At 37.4% G+C, this 25,362-nt stretch overlaps 1 protein-coding gene across 1 annotated transcript in view; it reads right to left on the bottom strand.

The window, feature by feature from the left end:
* The window catches only part of CFAP54 (cilia and flagella associated protein 54), a 239,556-nt gene that overhangs the window by 83,594 nt on the left and 130,600 nt on the right, over window positions 1–25,362 (bottom strand). The window contains 7 exon segments of the mRNA XM_084878469.1: window positions 4,085–4,138; window positions 9,649–9,771; window positions 15,819–15,905; window positions 18,306–18,488; window positions 20,463–20,529; window positions 22,763–22,972; window positions 23,489–23,576. Coding sequence (XP_084734595.1) covers window positions 4,085–4,138; window positions 9,649–9,771; window positions 15,819–15,905; window positions 18,306–18,488; window positions 20,463–20,529; window positions 22,763–22,972; window positions 23,489–23,576 — 812 coding nt within the window.

The raw sequence follows: 25,362 nt of genomic DNA, 5'->3' as shown, positions 1-25,362 counted from the left end.
TAGATTTTAACTCTTCCTTCCAGGCAATGACCTTGATTTCTCCACTTAACTGAGAAAATAGAAGCAGTCAAGTAGCATCCACAGACTCCACAGTTCCACCATCTCTCCTACCTAAGTACTTGCCTCACCACTCTGCCTGCCTTCCTGCCATTAGGCTGTGGGACCTATCCCCACTGGTCTACTCAACCATTCTCCTCCATCATAAATGTTCCCTTTCTAAGTGGCATTCCCAACAGTACACAGCCATCCTCTCTTCTCCATCTCAAAAAATAGAAACCCAATATTCCTGACTTTCTCTCCAGCTACTCCCCTAATTCTTGCTCTCTGCTGTATGACCTAATGAGTTGTCAATATTCTAATCTCTCTCCTTTCATTTGCTTATAAACCTATCTTTCCCACATTGAAATCTTTTGGTCAACAGCACCAATGGTCTACTATGGATCAAATCCAATGTTCAATTCTTAGATCTCATATGTCATATTATTTATGATCTAAGTGATTTTTCAACCAGTGTGCTGTGGTACAATGGTATGCCGCAAGAATTTTTAAAACATGCATTACCTGACATGCAATGACCTCTTTTCTGATTGTCAAATAAAAAAGTGACAACAGCCGATACAACAATAGCTGTCTTGTGTGAATTAATAAAAATTATAACTATTTTTGTCAGATTGGCAAAAAATACATTTTTTTTTGGTGTGCTGCGGGATTTTAGTAATTAGTTTATGTGTGCCATGAGATAAAAAGGTTGAAAATTGCTGATCTGTAAAATGTATCTCATATGCCAATTAAACTGTCACATGGCCTCAACTGTGAAATTCATTCTAATTTCAGAGATGTTAAATGTGGAAAAAAAATGCATGTTTAGGACTCAGTAAATTATGGTGCTTGATTCATCAGCAAAATTTGACACTATTAATCAGTCCTTTTTCTGAAAATGCTTCTCTTGGCTTTCAAACCACTATAATCCCTTGATTTCTTTCCTATACTACTGGCCACTCATTGTCAGTCTTCCCTGCGGGTTCCTCTCTACTCCTCCATCTCTTAATATTGGAGTGTCTCAGGGCTCAGTCCTCTTCGGCCTCCTCACTTCCTGACTTTAGATCATCTTAATCATGGTTTTAATTTCTTCTAGATGCTGATGAAATAAAAGTTTTTCTCTCCAGCTCCAATCTCTCTTCTGAACTTAAAACACATTATAATCAACTTCTGACTCAGTACCTTCACTTGAATATCTGAGAGATATCTCAAACGGAACATATCTAAAAATGTATTCTTGGTCTCCACCTCCCACCCCACTACACACACACACACACACACACACACACACACACAGGTCTGGGAATTTGTGCTGTTGGTTGAGTGATGTAATTGATTGACAGCACAAAACAGTATATAGTACACAAAAGGCTCAACAGATTAGCTAAAGTGATACTTTTAAAATATAAGCAAATCAGGCCAAACCCTCCAGTGGCTCCTCATTTTGTTTAGAGTAAGAACCTAATTTGCAAAGGCCCCATTTCAAACTGGTACCCTGTTACCTCTCTGACCTCATCTCCCACTGCTCTGCAATCATTCACACAGTTCTAGTAACACTGGCCAAGATGTTTTTTACCAAGTTAGGCTATCCTGCCTCAGGTCCTTTGCTCTCACTGTACACTCTTTCTAGATTATTCTTTCTCCATATATCATATGAATTGTGTTTTTAGTTTGTTTCAAGTCACCTCAGTGAAAACTAACCTGATCACACCCAACCTAGCCTTATGCCCCAATCCCCTTTACACACTTCTGGGATTATTTTCCGCATAGAAGATTCACCTTCTAACATACTATATGCTTTACTTATTTATAATGTTTACTTATATGTTTATTACTAGTCTTGCCCACTAAAATATACATTTCCTGAGGGTTTAGAGTTTGTCTGTATTGTAAATTGATGTGTTTATTGGACAGCACCAGAGTAGTGCTTTGTGTACAATAGGCTCTTGTGAAATATTTGTTATATTAATATAAAATGCTAATGCTGGGGCTATCTATTTTAGAAAAGAAAGTGTTTTATGTAAACATTGTTTGGGTGAGTGTGAAGCCATGTTGTCAATGGGAGGTCTGTTGCTATTGTCCATTCCTTCTTAACCTCTTCTGAAGGGTGGAAATGAGCACACACAAGAGCCAGCCTTTGGAGCAGCTAGTAACAAACTGTTGTTCTAGGAAATTGGTTGATATCCTGGACCTAGAAAAACAACGGACTGTTTGGGGGTGAGGGTGGGGAGAGGAGTTTTCTCTTTTCTCTCCACATCAGTGATTTAACGAGTCTTGACAATTAAACACAAACACTTGAGAATCAAAAGAAAATTAATTAGAAATGCTATTTAACACTCCTTTCTCTCACTCTACAAAAAAAGTACCCCTGAATAGTGTAATCTGAAGACTCTTAGCAGACCAACAGTTCTGTTTTAATTAATTAGCTAATAGAAATCAGTATTTCATTATCCTGTCAGTCTTCTGTTTAAAAAAACGACCAGGCAGACATTCCTTTTAGACCTCAAACTACTTTTTAAAATAGCATTTTTAGGATATGTTGCATTTATGACTAGAAAGAGAGAAATATTCTTAAACATCCAAAATCTTGGAACACTAAAATGAAATGTGAATATATATTTGTATCTTTCTAATAACAGCTCTTTCATTTTACACAACTTGCTTACAACTTAAAATAAACTTTAAGGCCATAACAATGAATCATCTGAAGCACAATTATATGTAAAGCTTGTGAAATAAAATAAACAATAAAAATGTAATAAGATTATATTTAATAAATTACTTTTTATATATTCCTATCAAAATTGGGGAGAACAAAAATAAAGCAAGTTTGAAGTGTCTCTCAAAATTTAATAAAAACAAATACCTTACTTAATAAAACAGAATACTGTTTCCTAACATTTAAAAAAATAATAAAGCTATATATATTATATAATAAAGAGGGAATATGCTAATTGACCACCACACCCTCACAAGATAGAAGCAGCCAATCCCCTCAGCCCTGCCAGCAGTGAATTTTTATGCAACCATTACCTTAAAAAAAAAAAATCCTTACCTAAGGATATGATTATTTCTTTTTGAAAATCAGTCTCGGGGAGCAGGCCTAAGTCAGCAGGTGGGCATCACCCAAGGGACCATGCACCCCTTCCCCCCATCCCCCTGTGTGCATGAATTTTCATGCAGCAGGCCTCTAGTATATATATATATATATATATATATATATATATATATATATATATATATATATCCATCTATATGCATGAACTGTCACCTGGGTGTAAGAGCCCCTTACCTGTCCATAACCCCTTTGAATAATGATTGCATTACCACTCATGTGCTCTAACACTTTCCAGTGGACACTGCCAATAGTCCTGAAATCTTTAAAAATAATTATTTCAAATTGTTTAAATGCTATGAGGTCATCAAAGCTTATGTCCCAATCATTCAATTGACAAAAACAAACATATTGAGAGGGGCAGTCTAGCCCTCTCTTTGTAAAGAGTATGGTGGAAATTAGAGGAGTTGCTACCTCTCTGGAGGTAATCATATTGCAATATATACAGCAACAAAATAGCACATCATGCACCTTAGACAACGTGATATGTTCATTATTTCTCAATAAAGAAAATCTTAATAAAAGAAGAAGACTTTCCAAACCATTGTCTGAGAGGCAGTCTCAAACTGGGGAGAAGGAATTGCGTAAAAGCGAGATTGAACAATTGGGCTATTGCAAAATATATGAAATCCTTTTCCTACATCAAAGTCAACCGTTATTGTATAGGGAATCCAGGCAAATATCAAAGTTAGATACTTGATATGGCTAGATGAACAAACTGAATGCATGTGTAAGTGAAAAGATTTAGGAGCAATAAGTGATATTTGCCCAATCTGAAAATGAGCTCAGTTTGTGTCCAATATTAGGTCTGACCTCAGGATTTTGAGACATTGAAGAGCACATTACATAATTTTCTCAAATAGACTGAAATGAATCAAAACTTATCCATAGTATATATCCAATGTTTATATAAATGATTGTTATCCTTACCTGTATATTTTCTTTACTAGTAAGAGGTTTTCCTGAGTCAAATGGTTGAAATGTCTGTCAACATATAAAGCGTTAACATTAGAAAGAAGAATACTGAGTGTTCTTTTAAATAAAACTATTAATAGTACTACATGCTCTAGTCAAAGACAAAATAGTAGAAAGAAGAAAGTAAAAAATATCACAGAAAAATAAACTTTTTTAGGTTGTCAATGTGAATATTTTGGTGTCTTTTCTTTTTGATATACTTAAAATTTTAAAAATATTTTATTGAATTCAGAAAGTAAAGGGGAGGTGAGAGATAGACAGAAACATCAATGATACGAGAGAATCACTGATCGGCTGCCCACAACCCAGGCATGTGTCCTTGACCAGAGTTAAACCAGGGACCCTTCAGTCCACAGGCTGATGCTCTATACACTGAGCCAAACCAGTTAGGGCTAATTTAAATTTTTATAAATGGATTTGTATTCCTTTTTACTAAACATTATATCATAATTACTTTCCTACACCATTAACTTATTTATAAGCTTTGGTCTAATAGCTAGGCAATGTTCTATCTTATGAATGTAGCAGAATAACCTATTTCCTCTTGTTAGACATATAAAGGGACCACTTCCCTCCCTTACCCCACCATACGGCTCTATTTAAATAACATTAATGACTATTTTTGTATTTCTGATGATCACTTTTGAAAAGATCCTCAGAAACAGAATTACAGGCTCATAAGATAAGAAGACATTGAGAAAACTAAAAAAAAAAAAAAAAAAAAAAAAGGCTTAATTTATACTTCTCCCCATCCTATATAATAAAAGCATAGTATTCAAATTGACCCCTCAACCAGGAGTTTGACCAGGGGGCAGAGCTGGCCAGGGGAAGGGCAGGAGGACCTGGCCAGCAGCCACTAGGGGCCCTCCTACAGCACAAATTTCATGCACTGGCCCTTTAGTGTTTTATGAAAATGCCAGGATTACTTCACGTTTATCAGCACTTAGGATTAGCCCTAAAAAATACCTTGGCCAGTTTGAGGTGAAATTGTGTTAACTCTTCAGAAAGGCTCTTTGTAGTTCTTTTCTTTTTTTAGTGAATTACCTATTAATATTTTTGGCTTTAAACAAAATATTGCATTAGGAAATATTCAATTTATTTGTCACAGGAGATTGTGGTGTCATTGTGTTGGATGCATTTGTAGATGCCAATATTGATGTCCTGCTCATATCCCCTGGGTCAAAAGGAAGTCACCAGCAGCTTTTGTTAACAGGCAGTCACCTATGGAAAGTGTCCTACTTTATCTGTGCCTCTTTGCTGGAGGGCAATCCGTGGCCACAAGAACATTCCAGAAGTATAGGGAACTGGTTTCTCAGAGAGTTCCAACTGCCCACAGCAGGGCCCTCCTTAAAGCTCCATGGAATGATCTTTTCTCACTTCCCTCTCGGGCCTTCTCACTTACTCACCATTCATTCTGGAACCACCTCCCAAACATACTACAGTATTTGCCCCCAAATCTTTGTCTCAGGATCCGCTTTTGCAGAACCCCTAATCCAAGATTTCATATAGAGCTCTTATTGAAAGAAAGTGTTGGTAGTGTTTAAATTTTTTTTTGCTTTTTTGAAGATATTCTTCATCTCCTATAATACCATGAAAAGTGAGTGGATCCAGAGGGAAATCCTTGGTGATATAATTTGAAGAGAGTTGATGGGATTTTAGATTTGGTGATGAGAGCAGAATATCAATGAATAGAATGTTAAAAGATATAATTTTTAAAAGCCTGTGAAAAATCCAATAATAATCTGTAAGACTTTTGCAGACACAGCAGGTACTCAAATAAAGTCATTTCATTCAATGCCATTTCGTTAACATTGATGAAGAAACAAATTGATCCCTAGTAGGGGTCATTGTCTAAGTGGAGTTTGCATGTTGTCCCCATGCCTGTGTGTTCTTTTTCTGGGGTCTCTGGGTTCCTCCCATATCCCAAAGATGTGCATATTGGGTTACTTAGCATGTCTAAATTGTCCCAGTCTGAGTGAATGTCAGTGTGTAAGTGCACCCTGTGGTGGAGGGACGTCCTGTCCATGGTGGGGTCCCATCTGGCACCTGAGCTGCCAGGATAGACTTCGGCTACCCATGACCCTGAATTGGATTAAGCGGGTTGGAAAACCACGACCTTACTTCTTTTTATGAATCTTTCTTACACGCATGCATAGCTCACAATTATTTTAATGGCCAATATTAGAAGTGTTTTTGGGTTTTTATAAGTTTGGTGATGTTTGGTTTTGTGACCAGAAATATGCCATAGGAAAACTGATCTTCCTTATATCAATTTTCTTATGATGAAATTGGTTTCATAAGACATCATTGCACTTAAAGTTGCAATTTCCAAAAACTTCTCAATGACCTACTGTACTTTTATAACTGAAATCTAATTCACTAATTATTTCTTTAAATAACTAATAACATTGGCACCCATTTTAATTATAAACCTGAACACAATTCCTCTTGTAATTACACTTTTTAAATTCCCAATTGAACCTGTAAAACTGTGAACTTTGAGAATACAAAATTTGAAGTCCCAATACACTGGGAGACAATGTACCCACACTTTTGCCTTATGATAAATAGTTGATAAAAATGAAATTTGGCATTTACCTGCCAACATTGGCTTCAGATTGTTTATTTATTTTAGTGAAAACAGTGACCATTAAAAATTCTCTCTTGACCAAAAGATAGATATAGAGACAGTAAAGCAACAAGCAGACTGTCAAATTACAGCGGGGAGGCTGGGGAGATCTGGGGGAGATAAGAGATCAACTAAAGGACTTGTATACATGCATATAAGTACATCCAATGGACACAAAACTCTGGGGAGGGAGGGTATGTATGGCGGGGGGGGACATTGGTATATGTACAAAAATAATAACCCAATAAAAAAATATATTTAAAAAAAAGTCCTGAATATGATGACAAAAAAAAAAAATTCTCTCTTGTTTCTCATTCCACCCAACTGCCTTCTTTCTCCTTCTCTCACTCCTGGATTCCAAATGTGGATGACCCTAAGGGTAATTTGTCTGACTCCTACCTTTTTCATCTGCCTCAGTCCCTAGCTGATTCTATTCACTCCCATTATTGTAAATATCTATGCTAATACTCCAAAATTTACCTGAATCCCCAGCCTCTCCCCTGAATTTCAGATCATATATGCTCTGTACCTACCAACACCACATCCCTTCCTGTATGTCGAGTCAGGATCTCATACTTACTGTTCCACTCCTGCCACAGCAGTATTCCCCATCTTGTGTTTTTGGTTTTTAAATATATTTTATTGATTTTTAACAGAGAGAAAGGGAGAGAGATAGAGAGCTAGAAACGTCGATGAGAGAGAAACATCGACCAGCTGCCTCTTGCACACCCCCCACTGGGGATGTGCCTGCAACCAAGGTACATGCCCTTGACCGGAATTGAACCTGGGACCTTTCAGTCCACAGACCGACGCTCTACCACTGAGCCAAACCGGCTTCAGCAGTATTCCCCATCTTAGTTCATAAAAACTTCTTCCTACCAGTTTCTCATGTTGAACACTCTGTAGTAATACTTGATCCCTTTCTCTTGTATCCCACATCTAAACCATCATCCACAAATGCTGTGAACTCTGCTATCGCAAACTCCAGAATTAGGCCACTTTTCACTTCTTCTACCACTGTTACCCCAACCATTGTCATATCTCACTCAGATTATTTGCAAAGGCCTTTTAGCTGGTCCCCTCTTTATACTCATGCTTATTCACAGTCTAGTCCCCAAACAGCAAGCAAGGTGTTCATTTGACATTCAATTCTTATCCAGTCATTCCTCCATTCAAAGCTCTGCAAGGTTCATTCAGAGTAAACTCCAGCCCTAACCAAGCCCTGTGAGGTCCTATAAGGCCTAGCTCTTGCATCACCCTCCTCTTTTCTTCTTCCTTTCTATTCCAGCCTCACCTGTCTGCTTGTTTTTTCCCTCAACCACATCTTGTAGGAATCCTCCTCAGGGCCTTAGCTCCTCCTTCTTGGAAAGCTACTTTCTCAAATCTTTCACCCTCAAAACTCTCTTATTAGAGACTCAATAAAATCACCCTCAATAAAACAGCCACCCACTGCTCTGGACACTCAGTCTTCCCAACTCAGTTTGCCTGTCCTCACAGCACATCTCCACATGACATATATTTATGTGCTTAATATGTTTATTGTCTTCCTCACTGGACTGTCCAAGGGTAGTATGCCTCCAGGAAGGCTTTAATTCTCTATCTGTCTTTTTACTGCTCTATCCTTATGCCTGGAATAGTGCCTGTATTCAGTAAGCTCTCAATAAATATTTAACTAAATTAAAATATGATTTTAATAATAAAATATAAACTGTTTACAATGGAGGAAGGCTGTTGACTGAGAAGCAAGCATGAAAAAACTCTAATTTTACTGAGATAAGAAAATAATTGATTCATGTTACAGAAAATGAACAAAACCCAACTGATTCCTCAAAAGATAACTAGATCAATACATGTATACACACACACACACACACACACACACACACACACACACACACAAGTATCCTATTGCCTACTGAATGTCCTCTTAGGATTTTCTGTAGATAACCTCATACTTACCATGTTACAGTAAATTATAATGCTGTACCTGTCAGACTAAGAAATAAGCAGATGCATTTTAGGGGACTATGCCGAAGTAATGAATTTATTATATTGATATATAAATATAATGTGAACTTAAGTAATTTTCAAGACTTACAGCCTATTCTCCGGTTTCTTTTGGGTCTTCCAAATTTGACTCCCACCAGCATGTATCTATCAGTCTCACCCCTCCCACATACTGCTTCACCCAGGAAACTGACTTGTGATCTCCTTCTATTTCCTTTATTGCTGGCCCACGAGAGTCCAAGCATCTCCCCAAGCAAGACCACCAGTGATTCCCAGATCACCATGGAAACTAAAGCAAAGGAAAGCAATAGTTCACTCTGATTTGAAGTAAACACCAGTATACATTTTTAAGGATGCCTCAATTATCTGATTTACAAATACAAATTAAGCAAGCCAGGTAAGACAATTCCCCAAAGTCAAAAAAGCTCAGACAAAATTGAGGAGTGTCTTCTCACAGAAATCAGAAGAAATTTAAAAAACATGTTTAACACTTTGGTATAAAGCATATAAGTCAAAAACATCCACACACACACAAAAAAAAAAAAAATGAGGAGAAACTGTTCTAAGAACATTAACCAGAAATTATAAGATTATTCCCCAATCATAAGAGGTAGTGGCTAATAAGATGTGTCTACTGAGACCGTAATAACTATAATACGGAATTTTATTGTACCAATGTACTCCAAGTCCACACTCCCTCCCCCATGACACCCTTCCATTCCAGACAGATGACAGCCTGACAATAGCGATAGCCAGGCTGAACAGAGAGATCTGTTAGGACCGAAGGCTTATAAGCACACCTTTGTGGAATCATCCTCTGGATTTCAGGAAAGTAGCCTTCAAAAGGTAAAGAAATGGCTTTGAATCAAGTCAATAGGTTTACCTTCACTTTCGAATACGCTTTAGAAGGGGTCGGGACTAGAGAAGGCATTTGCTTCCCATAAAACATCTGGGCTATCTCATGAAAGGCTTCGGAGAAGAATCTTAATTCTGTGAGGACTTCGATCTTTAAAGGAAAGGAAAAAAAAATGAGATTTAAAATGAAACAGTTTGTTTTACTTGTAAAATAAAAAATTTTAGAATAAAATTATCAACTGAGATCCAAGATTTGAACTTAATGTTTGTAAAGTGTCAATGTTGGTAACATGTTAATAAATTAATGTTTAGAAAATATGGGTGATGGAGATGTGTTAGTGTAGAAGGCACATGGGTGATACACCAAGAAGCTAATAAACAACACAACAACACCAGGGGACTATTCAAAATAAAGGATATTTTTTCAAATGTGGCTACTGCTTCATTAGAGGCAAACACAAAAAATATGATAAGCCTGCAAGGGTTAAAAAATAATTGGAGTTACCTTTATGTTTCCATGGTGAACTGCAGTTTAAAAGAAAAAAACAAAACAAAAAAAAACACTCCTGATAGTCTCTCACACCCAAGGAGAGTCAAATAAGCCAGGAGGTGAATGAACACAACATAGAGACAACCACTCATTTTCTTACCCATAATTAATGGGCACTGTAGATTTTAAAGACATATACTTAACAACAGTAAGTGGTTGGTAACTATACATTGTATATAGTTTATTTTGAATATAACACATCAGACCTTTCAATCAGGGAACTATAAGAAGAAAACAGTTATCAAATTCATTCATTCGTTTAACATGTTTATTGACAACCTCTTATGCATCAAACCTTCTTGGAGTTTACATATTCCATCAGGATATATATTTAGCTAAATGTAAGTGATACATAATAATATACACAGCATGAGAAGAGATTGAGGCTACTGACAAAAATGCTATCTTCAACACTGGGGTCAGGAAGAACTCCTCTGAGGAAAAGGTCTTTGAGAAAGGTTTGGGAATGATGTGAGGGAGAGAGAGACATGAAAATGTGCTAAGGGGACCTCAAGTATAAAGGTCATAGGGGTCTTGGTGTGCTCAAGGAACAGCCTGTATGGCAGGAGCTTAGGGAGAAAGGGGCAGAGGAATGGGGGGTAGGTGTGAATGGTGGCCTGTGCACCAGAGTGGGGACTTGGGACTTTATTCTCTGGCTGATAAGAAGTTATACCATGCAGGCCAGAGGGGAATGGCAAGAAATATTTAAGGTGATGAAAAGCAAGAACCTACAGCCCAAAATAATCTATCCAGCAAAGCTATCACTCAGAATCAAAGGCCAGATAAAGAGCTTCACTAATAAAAAAAAAAAAAAAAGCTAAAGGACTTCATCACCACCAAACCAGAATTATATGATTTGCTGAAGGGGGTTCTTTTGGAAGAGAAAGAAAATAAAGATAAAAATTATGAACAACAAATACGTAACTATCAACAAGTGAATCTAAAAACCAAGGGAATTTTTTAAAAATCTGATGAACAATATTAACTGGTGAATATAAAAGAATAAGAGGTATGGAAGGGGAGTGAACTGACTATTCTAGGGGAAAAGGAGAGTCGGGAGTGTGGGAAGAGATTGAATATAAACTGTGCACCTATGAATGAGGACAATGGGGGGTGGAGAAAGGGCAGAGGGTGGGGAGGAACCTGGTGGAGGGGAGCAATGGATGGGGAAAAAATGAGGAACATTTGTAATAATGTGAACAATAAAGATTTATTTAAAAGAAGGAGAAGGAGAAGGAGAAGGAGAAGAAGAGGAGGAAGAAGAGGAGAAGGAGGAGGAGGAGGAGGAGGAGGAGGAGGAGGAGGAGGAGGAGGAGGAGGAGGAGGAGGAGGAGGAGGAGGAAGAAGAAGAAGAAGAAGAAGAAGAAGAAGAAGAAGAAGAAGAAGAAGAAGAAGAAGAAGAAGAAAAGAAGAAGAAGAAGAAGAAGCAGCAGCAGCAGCAGCAACTGCTGCTGCTGCTGCTGCTATAGGAGAGTTTGAACAGGGCAGGCCCTAAACTGACATATCTTGAAAACAAGCTAGCCCAGTCTCAGGAATCTGAAGAGTGTATGGATTTTAAAGAAATAAAAAGAAGGTAAGTTAGGAGAAATTAGATGTGACAATAACATGAACATTAAACATAAAAGGTCAGGAGGATATTTTCTTTTAAAAATTTTAATAGATTTTTATTGATTTCAGGGAGGAAGGAAGAAGGAGAGATAGATAGAAACATCAATGATGAGAGAGAATCATTGATTGGCTGCCTCCTGCACACCGCACACTAGGGATTGAGCCCACAACCCAGGCATGTGTCCTGACCGGGAATCAAACCATGACCTCCTGGTTCATAGATCAATACTGAACCACTGACCCATGCCGACTGGGCAGGAGGGTTGTTTTTTTTTTTAATATTTTTTATTGATTTTTTACAGAGAGGAAGAGAGAGGGATAGAGAGTTAGAAACATCTATGAGAGAGAAACATCGACCAGCTGCCTCTTGCACACCCCCTACCGGGGATGTGCCCACAACCAAGGTACAATTCCTTGACCGGAATCGAACCTGGGACCTTTCAGTCCACAGGCTGATGCTCTATCCACTGAGCCAAACCGGTTTCGGCAAGGAGGGCATTTTTAATGGAGGAAACTTCCTGTTTATTGGGTTGCATATTTTGGGTCTTGCCCAAGACACTTTGGGCTCTAATCTCCTCACTGTCATAGAATATCAAAGTAGGCATTCAGGAGTCACATCTCTATGACTTACAAATAAATATTTTTCTCATTGCCCTTGGAGGGAACATTTCCTCTAATTTGTGTGAAGATACTCTTCTCTGGTCAGACTGCTGTATATGGACTACCAGTCTGACCACTCAAAAACACAATGGTGATAACAGTGGGCGTGTATTTACAGAAATGGCTAGTACTGTGAACATAAACAAGCCAGATGGGGGGAAAAACTACCCATAAATAAGCCCTTCACTCACACAAATACAGATCTAACAATATCTTTTCCACAAATGTTGAATGTGTTGAGTAAAAAATCTGTCAAGATGTGGCAGTTCTAAAGTGGAGCCAGACTAGCTGATCATAAGGAGGTCTCAGAGCTTTCCCTGAAAGACGTTGGTGTATTACATAAACTTAACAGCATGATCTACTGCTATTTGATGTGTCAAAAAGCAGCTTCATTTGCTATTTCCTGAGACTCTTCCCACTCACTGACACCAGTTTACTCAGAAAGATCAGGCAAACTCTGCACACACACAGGCGGTCATTCCTTCCCTCTGTATGATGCAACAGTTGTCCTTTTTCATTGCTTCTGGTAAAACCATGGTCGTTCAGTCCTATTCTTCCAATAAGACCCACTGTGTCTCACCCTGCTCTCCTCACACTATTCCCAGATACACTGATCATGTCCTTCTCCTGATCACAAACCTGTAATGAATTCCCCCTCCCACCCTGAGACTCCAGAATGGAGTTCACAGTTCTTCAGTGGCTTTTAAGAGACTCTAGTACAAAAAGAGTTGTCCAGTGTCCTGTCAAGTTAACAAATAATCATTTAACCAAAAACTGTTCTTTCAGTGCCTCTCTGCATCTCTTTCTGACATGTTACTAATGGTCACTGCAACCAGAATCAAATGGTTAGCCCCATCGCCTCTTTCCTTCTACTACTCAGCCTCCATACTATGTCCCAGTTGAACTCAAGCCTGGGCCCCTGGTTTTCTCCATGTCATGGACTTTGGTACCCTCACGTTATTCTCTTCTCCAACCTCCCTACTCAGAACCTCCACTCCAGTCTAACTTGAACCAGCCCTGTGCCTAAGCAAAGCAATACTTCCTCACCTCAACCTTTCACACTACTGTCTGCCAAGAATCTTCCCTTCCTCCTCTCTCCTGCTCAGTTAGGTCCACTCTTTTCAAGCCTAAATCTTATCTACTTTGTGAAAGATAGAGATTCAAAGCCGTCTTCCCCTCTTTCAAACTCCTGGAGAACATTGCTTATCACACTCATTGGGAAATGGTTAGTGGAAGGTGCACACATTACTGTTTTGTGTGTATGTCCTGTCTCTCCTCCTTGTTTTTATGTCCCTATAAGCAAGGGCCATTGGGTTATACTTCTTTGATTAAAGTAGCTGATATGGTGCTTTTATATAAGAGGTCCTCAATAAATGTTGTTTCCCAGGTGAATCAATACATATTTACCAAGTACCTTCTAGGCGAGTTTCCACTAAACACTAAGGAAAGTGTGGCCAGTAGGCATTTGATAAATGCCTACAGATTTTAAATTCAATTCAATTATTAATTACTGAATATCAAGTATATGAATTTATTTCTCAAGACATCATGCAGGACTAAAAGGTGAATAAATACAGGCCCTAGCATTAAAAAAATGTGGCAGTCTTGAAGAGAACACTGTGGGTTTTGTTTTTTTTTATAAAAAAGTTGTATGCAGGTTTTTGTTAAGTGTTATTGAAATTCAAAAGCAGGATAACTCTTTAAGAGTTCAGTAACTTAGTAATGGTGATTCAGAAATTACCATGGCTAATAATGAATTCTTTATTCCAGAATTAAAATAGATTATCATAATCAGCAACAGCATTCAACTTAGGCAAGGTATTTCCTCTATGTATTTAGAAACAGAATGTTATGGACTATTTGAGTCTGAAAATATAGGCCCAAGGTCATGGTCTGGATGGAAAGAATAGTTTAAAGGGAATTCTAATTTCCCCTCATTAGAAAACAGGAAAGATTTGAGAAGAAGAATAGAGGGCATTTCCAAAGAAGAAGGAGGATTAAGTCAATAGTATGTAGAGCCCTCCTACTCACATTACAAGAGCTTACTGCACATCTTATCTCAAATTCATGTTCAGTAATGCCCAACTGGTAGGCTAACATCAGCTATAGTGGGAGTACTTACACCATGGAAATTTTAAGTGCTACAAATCAGAGCTTTTTTTAGAGTGAGTTGTGAAACATCTGCTGGCACACAGCTAATCAAGTTATGGGCTGGGAGGCAAAAGAATGAGATATTGGCCAAAAAATATTTTAAGCTCTGAGATGTCAAATATTCTATTTCTAATTGATTGTTTTGCCTCATCTTAAGTTTTCCAGTGTTCCCTATTTTCAGTAAAGTCCAATCCTATATAATAAAAGCCTAATATGTTAAATGTCCAGTCATCCATTCAACCAATCAAAGCTTAATATGCTAATGATTTGCTAAGGCTGCTCAACTGCTTGCTATGATGTGCACTGGTCACCAGAGGGGAGATGCTCTAACCAAGAGGTTAGCTTGCTGCTGGGGTCCAGCCAATCAGTGGGGTCCCTTGGCCTAGCCTGTGCCCTCTCACAATCCAAGACCCCTCACGGGATGTCTGAGAGCCAGTTTTTGCCTGATCCCACAGTCCAGGCCAAGGGACCCCACTGGTGCACCAATTCATGCACCAGGCCTTTAGTACAGATATAAAGGCCTTAGATAAAGTGTGTGTGTGAAACATGGAATAGTGTTGAATTCCGTATCAGAGATGAGGACATGCAGAAGAGGAAGCAAATGTCCTGAATGTTGAGATAATCCATTTACAAGACAAATTGGTGGGAGCTTGTGACCATAGTTGATGAGAAATGGGGCAGAGAGAATGAGATGCTAGAGGTTCCCACTCCACATGGAGTTCAAGCCAACTGCACATGAACCCTGAAGGCAGAGAACCTCAGCAGACTCCTAGGTTCCATAGTTAAATTGTAATTTAGTCTGTGTGTTTTGTCACTTCAAGTTTCTGAGCAATTAAAAATCCTGTGTACCATAACATACATAAAGATCCTTAGCAAAAGTTACACAGAAACTTCAGAAAACTGACTCATTAGTCTCTATTCTTGCAGTAAACCAATGCTTCAGAAATGGTGATCTCTAGACTGACTAGTATTGGGCAAACCTTGTTACTAGGTGTAGCTGTTCCTCACTTTACTGGGGCCCAAGCATAAAGTCATTTAAATCTTTCTAACTGGCTCTTTCTCATACTTTATTATAATAATGGGCAAGTTTTTTTTTTAATATCAGTACACCATATTATTCCTAATTAATTAATTAATACTTATTATTATGAGTATTAGCACCAAATTAATTCATGAAAATATCTTTAACAGTTCAAGAATATCAAATGTTTTAAAAACTTGTAACATACCTTGAGGATTCTTACTTCTAGATTTCTGACCAAGTCTTGGCAAATTGCAGCAACAAAATATTGGTACAATGCAAGGAGAGGCAGAATCTACCAACAGAAAAACAAAATGTATTTTATCAAGTTAATAACCGAATAATAAAATTTTGCCAGGTAGTGTAGGAGATGTTGTGTAAAATGGTCATTGCTTTTTCCATGCAAGGAACTAATACTGTTTTATGTAAGTAAAATGTGCTTTTTAGCATATGCTTCATAATTTTATCAGAACTTAAATTTCCAAGTACATGCTGCTTGGTACACAAACCCAAGGCTGCACATATATTCCAAAAGTAAAAAATTTAGTCAGTTATCTTCCTTGAAAAATTAATTCATCATCTATGTATGAATCACTGAGGCCTGTGGAAACACTCTAGATTTGTTAGACCTACCAAATAAATACCAAATTTAAAGCAAAGGAACTCACATCCATAGCCCCTGATAGCGCCTACTTGTTCATCTCAATGTCAGCAGCAATTTGTCTTCTAATTAGAATGTCTGTATTGAAAACTAATATTTATCACTTGCCTATTCTATGGAAAGCACTGTTGAATAAGAAAAAAATCTAACACATCACTGCCTTCACAGAGTGTATAGTCTACTGATTAAAACCCAAACTTACTCTTCACATAATGTTTTTATTGTCCTAGAATTAATCCCAAAGTTCAACTCTTCCTGAAATTTCACAGGTATACATTAAGGGTTCCAGACTATCAATATTTTTTTTCAGACTATCAATATTTCAATTTACCTAGCCACTGCTAGAGACTAGTGTCGAAAGGACAGTTTTGCCTAGACTTCGGAATAGCTCCTCCAGATCTCAACTCAAAACTGAAGCTCACCTTGGGTCCTACAACTTGGTTCCAACAACTTGGGTCCTGCCCACTAAAGGAAGACTGAGCAAGAAGGATCATTAGGACGCCTATTACAATAATTAGCAAACTATTTCCCATGAATCCACAACAATGGGTTCCAGAGCAAATTTTACAGGCTCCTTAGCTACCTAGTTTCTGGAGGGTAGTGTCACACAAAATGGAAACTGTTTATGTCCTGGAAGTTCAGCCAAGAAGATTCTGTCAGTTCACTGACAGCTGCTAATAGCAACCGCTTTAAAAAGGATTAGAACTGATCTTAAACGTTTAAACAGTATACAACACAATTTTCTACAATTACACAATAAAAACAACACAATACCTTTTCCCCCCCACAATTAATGCAGCACAAAACAATGAGTTGGCTATTACCTTTGAGATTTTCTTTTCTTTAGTGAGAAATAAAACCACAATGTTATTGCTGCCAATTACTCAATTATTCAGAAAAATGTTCTCAATTTCTTAAGCTTCAGAGGGACAAAAAGTCTTATTTCTTTTCCAGTGCAGTGATATGTAGTATATATGAGTGTGACTAGGCAGCTAAAGGTTACCCAGGGGATAGAACTGTTTTCTAGATCCAGAAATGAATCCCCTTAACAATGGGAAGAGCACCATTTTGTTATTTTTTTCTAATAAACAATCTCTTGCCAAATATGCCAAATGTTTTTTAAAAAAAGCATTTATCTACCTTTACACTTTAACACATGACTTTATAATTTAACAATTCATACCAGGGAGAAATAAATATTTTCAATACAAGGAGAGAGAGTGAATTTAGAACAAGAGAATAGAAAACAATACATGAAAAAAAAGAAAGTAAGTATGAAAATTATGTAAGCAGAACAGAATAGATATTAAGAAGCACACCAGAGGAAAAAGATAAAAAAAGTGGAGGAAATAACATATAGGAGAAAAATGGGAATAAAATAAAATCAAGGAGGAAATATTAAATGACCAACAGTTAAAACATTCTAACTTGTTTAAAAAATATAATTATCTTCAAATTTATGATATATACATATTGTGTGGTTTATTTCCCCAAAGGAAAAATAGAGTTGTTTTGAAATTTTTTTAATTTCCTGGGATATTAAGAAGTATCTGTCTTTTCTTTCACAGTTAGAATAAGTTGTTTACTTAGAATACACCCTTACCAGAGAAAAGACAAGTGACACAAAGCTAAATTTATCTCAATAAGTAAACTGCCTCATAATTTGGGTACTGATGTGATCTGTATGACAATGTGTTGAATTACATGTGCACTAGATTCTTCTGTTTGAGACTTGTGAACCATTCTAATCCATTTCACCAAATATCTTAAGGGGGGAAAAGGTAAACTAGAGTAAAAGCAGAACAAAATCAAATAAACACTGGTTTTGAATCCAAAAACAATCCAAACAATGATGTCAAAGAATCTCAATTAATATATTTTATTTTGAAGTACAGATAAGAATCTTGAATACAGAGATTAAAAGTTAAAGAAGAACTGACCAAAATATTAACAAATTTTGAAAAGTATAAGGTAAGTGGTCATAAAATAAGGCCACAGCAAATTAAGATTTGTTGATTTTGACCAATTACTTACGATTATGTTTTGCTTAGCAAAGCGCAGCTCGCGTATTACAAAATAGAGACTGGCAACTACAGAGCAAATGTTAGCCCGGTATGGATCCGAGAAGAGCTCGATGCCCGGGAGAAGCTGAGTGATTTCATACTGAGCATAGCAACGTTCAGCTTTAGGATGTGGAAGTGTGGTTCTAAGCAAACCCTGAAGATGATAAAAGGTGAGACAAAAAGCTGTATGTAGCATTGGCAATATGACACAGAAAGACAAGTACATGTATTACTCGCTAAAATGCTTAGCACATGCCTAGCACACTCTACTCTGTAAAAAAAAAAGCAGCACCTGTCATCAATATTATCATCAGCAGAGATTCCAAATGCTTTTAACACTCAAGATGTTGCCTTTGAAAGCCCATGGTAATTGGATACATATTATTTTCAGAAGAAATTCTCATTATATTGTTATCATTTGAGAGGGACAATTTTGCATTAGGCATTATGGCAAATTCTTTATAAACACTATCTCATTTAACCCTCATTTAACCAACCCCTAGCAGGATTATTATCTCACAAATGAAACAATGAGGCTTAAACAATTTATCTGAGGTCACACAGCTAGTAGGGGTAGAAAGAACATTCAAAGTGATATCTATTTAACTCAAAAAATGATGTTCTTTTTACTCTACCAACCTATAAGTAGAGGAGGCAACAGCTTATTTAAAAAATCTAAGTCAAGTAGAGGTAATTCTTAATTTTTACTGAATTAATTGAAAAGGTGATTTAGTTTATTTGACCAATATTTCTTAAGTAACTTATTTGACCAACATTTTCTAGATGTTGGGAAACAAGATGAATACACAAAAGCAAATTTTATATTTAGGAGTGCTTCTTATATTACCTTAAAAAATTAAAAACTTCTGAGTGACAAATGCATTTAAAATTATTTTATGTGAATACTGGAAAGAACTTTCATCAGATTATTAATAAGGTAACTATTCTAAAATTTTTAGTCTTATAAATTTACTTTAAAAACATAAAAAGAATCAACGGATTAAAAAAAATAAATCCTGCCAAATTTAGGTGCAGTATTATCAAGAAATATGTCAACATTAAGCAAAAACTGACATTTATTTTTAAATTACAGATGGCCTTTGAATTGCATGTAGAGGGCTAACTGCATACACTGATGTATGCCATTTTATACAGGGATTTGTGCACCCATCGAAGTTACTGTCTATGGGGAAATCAATCCCCCATGGATACCGAGGGGCAACTATGTTTTGGGGAAATAAGGACTTATACACACATTCTCGATTATGTAGGGTCAGCATGCCCCCAATCCTTTTGCTGTACAAGGGTTAACTGTACTTATTTTCTAAAACATAAACTGCATTACTTTTGAGAACAAGGAGTGGAATAGGTAAAGGATGCAATAAGTGGAGGCGAAATCAGGTTATTGTTCCCTTTACACCCTTGCCTCTTCTCCTTCCTCCCTTTGAAGCTCAGGCAAGAGGTGAACAGAACATAAGAAAATTGAAAATTCTGGCCTTACACCCAGAGACACCTTTTCCAAAGATCTTATCTATACAGCTGTCATATCAGACTCCTGTGATACACAGAACAAGGCACCCATACTTCAAAGTAAACAGAGCCTTCAGTACATTGCAAAGGCCCCGGAGACATTCTTGAATCTGAAAATGTCTTGTATTTCAGATAAAAGCTCCTTTTTTCTCCAGTAAAGTCAAACCCCAATCCTAGGAACTGCAAACACTCCTCATGCTTCTGTGGTCTTCAGCCTACTTCTTGCTTTCATTACATAGCATACTTGATATCTTGGAATCCAGCAAAACTTTATTTAGGGATGAGGTAATCTAAGGCAACCAGACCAACTTTGCTGCTCACAGGCAACATGATCTTATTAACAATCGGAGTCTCAGTTTCCTTATCTGTAAAACTCCTTCCAGAATCCCAAGGGGAAGACAGTCTGTTGGATACTAAAGGTGAAAGCGGCAAATGGGGGTTCAGCCACAGAAGGAAAGATGGGCTTATGACATGTAATCAATGTTAATGCTATTTCCCAACCTGAACATTTCATGAATATGATAAACTACTGCCCTTATTATTTTTTTTAATGAGTAAATGGTGATGCTACTGTGGAAAGATAGACATCAAATATTACCTGAAAGAGTAATGCAGACAAAATGCAACAGTTGGTTCTCTTCTCAACATCCAACACTTTAATAAATCTAAATAAGTATAAGAAAAAGAAACCGATTCATAGACAATTTCTCAAAAATATTTTTATATATATAAATACATCTCTCATATTCACAAACTTTCCAAAATTAAAGTAGCCTTTGTTATTTGAAAGGCGCTATATACTCCTATAAGGTCTAGAACATTGAGAATGATTTTAAAAATTAAAAAATCACCTATAATCCTACCACCTAAACATTGATTAGTGGCAACATTTTGGCCCATTTCCTTCCAGACATTTTTCTAGTTATAAACACACATATTAAGACTAGAATTATGCAATACATATAACTTTATAAACAAATCTTTGTGCATTGACATAATGAGCCACATTATTACTTTATAGAACTTTAATATTTTTATCTTATGAACATACCACGATATAAAAGATTCATACCATTTTCATCCGTTCAATATTGAGGTAAACACTGTGGTATCTACATATTTGAGCACTTGTCCTATTAGTTCTACAGAATAAATCCCTAGAAGTGGAATTTTTGGAGGAAAAGGGGTTACACAATTTTAAAGTTTTTAATGAGTATTGTTACGTAATCCTTCCAAAAACTGAAACAGTGTGTTTTCTCACTAGGAGTATATTATGCACACTAGTAAATCTCTCCACCAAAGATGAAGATAATGCCTCTGAATTTACTGCTGTCTCATGTTAAGTCCAGTAGAAGAGTTTGAGTTTCTTTTCATGTGGGTCTTAAAATTCACAGCTAAAGCTATAAACCACATTCCCTTCTTCTAAGCCTTAATTTAGATAAAAACCAGCTGGTTTCACCATATTAACTATATTAATTAATTAAAATCTGAGTTCAGCTTCTCCATGTGGATACTCGGGTGTGGGGTTTGCTCTTCTGAGCCGCAGGGAGGAGAGTTTCCTCTACTCAGGGAGTCTCTGAGAACAGCCAAGGCCCCTGGAGTATCATCTATCCCTTGGAAGGCACACTTGCAGCTTGACAATTGGAAATGACTTCCTGTTGTTGAAAATCAGTAGATAATAACTTCAGGGGCTCAGAGAAGCCGAGGTGCCCAATGGCAGGAATGCGGCAGCAATTCTTTTTCAAGCTGTGAACCTTTCTCAGCCTTTCTCTTCTCTGCTGCCAAGTTCTACTAAGTCACAAGCTCAGACTTGTATAGGGATTGTGTGTGTACATATGTGTGTGTGTGCATGTGTGTGTGTATGAGCTCTTTCCCAGGAGTGCAAAACAATCAAACTTTGTTTAAAATGTTTAATACATTACTGTTTAATACTTTTTAACTAGGTAATATCTTACATCCCCTGCCAAAGGCTGCTAATTTTCTTAAGACGATGTGATTTTTAACTAGTTATTCTTTTTAAAAATTGCTTTACAGCTCAAAATGCTATGTAGGTTTTTGCCCACCACATCACACCCTAGAGGTAAACAATAAATGTAATGTAACTGGAAGGTGAAAGATACCTGTACCCATAGCCCTCCATACTTTTTAAAAATATGGAACACTTCTTGAACTTGCTTGTCATCCTTGTGCAGGGGCCATGCTAAGCTTCTGTATTGTTAGTATATATGTGCTGCCAAAGTGAATACTGTTCCTTCTTTTTAAGTTTTTCATATTAATCAAATATTTAAGACATTTGTACCTAGCCAGTGTGGCTCGGTGGTTGAACTTCTTCTATATACTAGTAGGTCATGGTTCCATTTCTAGTCAGGGCACATACCTGGGTTGCATGCTCAATCCCCAGTGGGGGGCATGTAGGAGACAGCCAATCAATGAATTCTCTCTCATCATTGATTTTTCTATCTCTCTCTCCTTCTCCTTTCCTCTCTAAAGTCAATATACCAGTAAATATACTATATATTTTTTAAAGAAAAAAAAGTACTGCACAAAGTCGGGATACTGCTTTTTCATGAATATACTGATATACTACCAACCAGGGAAACTGGTTGAGTATCATAAGGATATCGTGGGGGGAGGGGGGAGAGAAAGATATATGTGATGCTACCTGGGTATAAGGCATCAGGACAAACTTTCACATGTTATGTGATAATGGGCTGAATAACAGTCCCCATGTCCTAAAATATCCATGTCCTAATTCCCCAAACCTACTAACACATTACCTTACATGACAAAAACTAAAAGACTTTGTGGATGTCATTAAATCAAGAACCTTAAAATGTGGTTATCCTGGATGAGGGAAGCTATTAGCTATCGTGCAGATCATTCCATCATCATACTCACTGGGCTATCTTTGCCGATATTTCTGCCCCTTGCAGACACCCCCAAATGCCAACTCTGGACAGGAATTCCCCACTGTAGTCTTTGGTACGTGGAGGTGAACAGCTGTTGGTGGCACTGGTGACCGAGGTGCCCAACTCTTTCCATGTATGCAACACATCTTGTTTTCTGAATATGTCATCAAGAGCTTGACACCAGCATTTAAAAGCAGCCCTACAACAGAAACATAGCATCGAGCATTCCATTTTCTGAGACCTATATTATTAAATATTTCCAAAAGGGAAGGTGAATACACTGAAGAAACATTTTAATTAAAACCTATACCAGCCCTAGCTGGTTTGGCTCAGTGGATAGAGCATCAGCCTGTGGACTGAAGGATCCCAGGTTTGATTCAGGTCAAGGGCACATGCCTGGGTTTCAGGCTCTATCTCCAGTAGGTGGCATGCAGGAGGCAGCCAATCAATGATTCTCTATCATCATTGATGTTTCTATCTCTCTCTCCCTCTCTCTTCCTCTCTAAAATCAACAAAAACAATTTTAAAAACCCACACCATTTGTGTATTATGTATTTATAACCATTTCTCCTAAGTAGCTTTTGATGAATGAAGGTTGCAATGTAATATTATTGAAGAACTAGAAATTACGAAAGACAATATTTTTTCACAATTAAAAATTGTTTTTCAAACAAAGTTTTCTCTCTTGTTCTGTAGACTCCTTAAAAAAATCTACCTTTTCTTTCCTGCGAAGATAAGAAGATTTCCAAGTTGATGCAATGCCTGAACTTTAAGACTTCTTTGATTGCTGGCTTGGAGAACATCTGTATTTTAATCAAGTAAAAGAACAAAGGTCAGTTCCTGAAAAAGATTTCCTTTGTATCTGCAAGAACATTTTAAATTATATTATTCCTTAATTGTGTACAGAAGCGAACTGCACGCCAAATGTCACATGATATATACATATATACAAAGAGAGTCAACAGTGGTCTATTTGAACACTGTGGAGTGGAAGATTGGGTCTAACAACAGGTAAGAAACATAGAGAAAGTGAAAGAAAAGCCACACAAGTAGAAATGGTTAAGAAGAGAAAAGCAGAAAAGGGGTGCAAGGGAGAAAGGGGTGGGTATATATGGAGATGACATGTGTGGCTGGAGTATGGTTTTTCTGGGCAGGTGAAGAAGAGGGTTATGGTAGCGTTAAAGAGGCATCTGAATGCCTTGTGGGAAAATGTGGATGTTATTCTATATTAGAAGAGAAGCCTTGAGCAGGGATGTGACAAGACTACAGTCTATCAAATTCTTCCTTTCACCCAAATGCATAAAAACAAATTTTTTTAATATCACCCAAATTTGAGGGGTGGGGATAGGGGCTGAGGGGTTCTGATGAACGCATGCTTTCAAGAATATGTTGCTAAAATACCCAACCAACATGGCAATAGTTTCTAATGAGGCTATACTTCCCCTTAGAGGTATTTTGGAAGTCTTAGGAAGGGTTTTGTTAGTTGTCACTATGGGACATCTTCTGGTATTTTGTAGGTGAAGACCAGAGACACCAGATGGCCTGCAAAGCACAAAACCTTCACCCACAGTGAAGAAAAAGGTGAGAACCCCATTTGCAATATTCTGATTCTAATACCTAACTTCATCCTACAAAAAAAAAAAAAAAAAAGTATATGTGCATGTTTTTAAAATGCTCTGAATTTGCCGAAAATGCAAACACACACTGTGGCACTGTTTTGTTTAGAATTTTACCTAGGTTTACTTGCTATTTTAGGAAACTATGTCACTAAGATTAACATTCTGATGCTACGTGTCACCAGTAAAACAACGAACCACTCAGCATTCGGAGCTGTGACATCCTGGTGATCCTGCACACAGGGTATGAGCCTCTGATTGCCTCACTGTGCCTTCCCCTGCTTGAGTACTTACATACCAACAATAGGTCCATATATTGAAAAGCGACTTTATCCCTTATTTTGTACTTAAGACTTTCACATTGATTTTGGGGGGAAAATAATACATGTAGAAAGAATATATTAAATGTAAATTTTACACCAGAGAATAGAGGGGGAATTGCAGAATGACTGCTTCAAGGGAAAAAAAAAAAAAGAAGGAGATGTTGGGTCTACAACATGGGTTGAGTATTTACTGCTGAATTTGTGAAAGACAAAGAAAGTAAAATCATTGGGGCAGAGCACAAGAATTTGACAGTGGCCACATCCCGACCAGCAGTTCAGAGAATAAGTTACTAAAGAAGGATGGGCAGAAGGGTGGCCTAGGATCTTGCAAAGTGGCAGTCAGGCTGGGGAAGTGGGCAAAAGGAGGTGCTGGAAGCTTCTTGTCTTGACACTGTTCTGTCATGGTCTGCAAGAGTATGATGGATAGATTCTATTGTATTTTAGGCTCTTTCATCCCTTTTTTAATTCCATTTTTTTAAATATTTAAGCCCAGCCAAGGTGACTCAGTGGTTGAGCATCAACCTGTGAACCAGGAGACCACGGTTTCATTCCCCATCAGGGTACATGCCCGGCTTGTGGCCTCAATCCCCAGTCAGGGGTGTGCAGGAGGCAGCCAAGCAATGATCCTCTCATCATTGATGTTTCTATCA

This window comes from Pipistrellus hanaki (genome assembly GCF_964339955.1).
Source record: "Pipistrellus hanaki genome assembly, chromosome: 3".
Taxonomy (NCBI): Eukaryota; Metazoa; Chordata; class Mammalia; order Chiroptera; family Vespertilionidae; genus Pipistrellus; species Pipistrellus hanaki.
The sequence above is the reverse complement of the archived record's forward strand: the minus strand, read 5'-3'. Positions and strand labels throughout refer to the sequence as shown.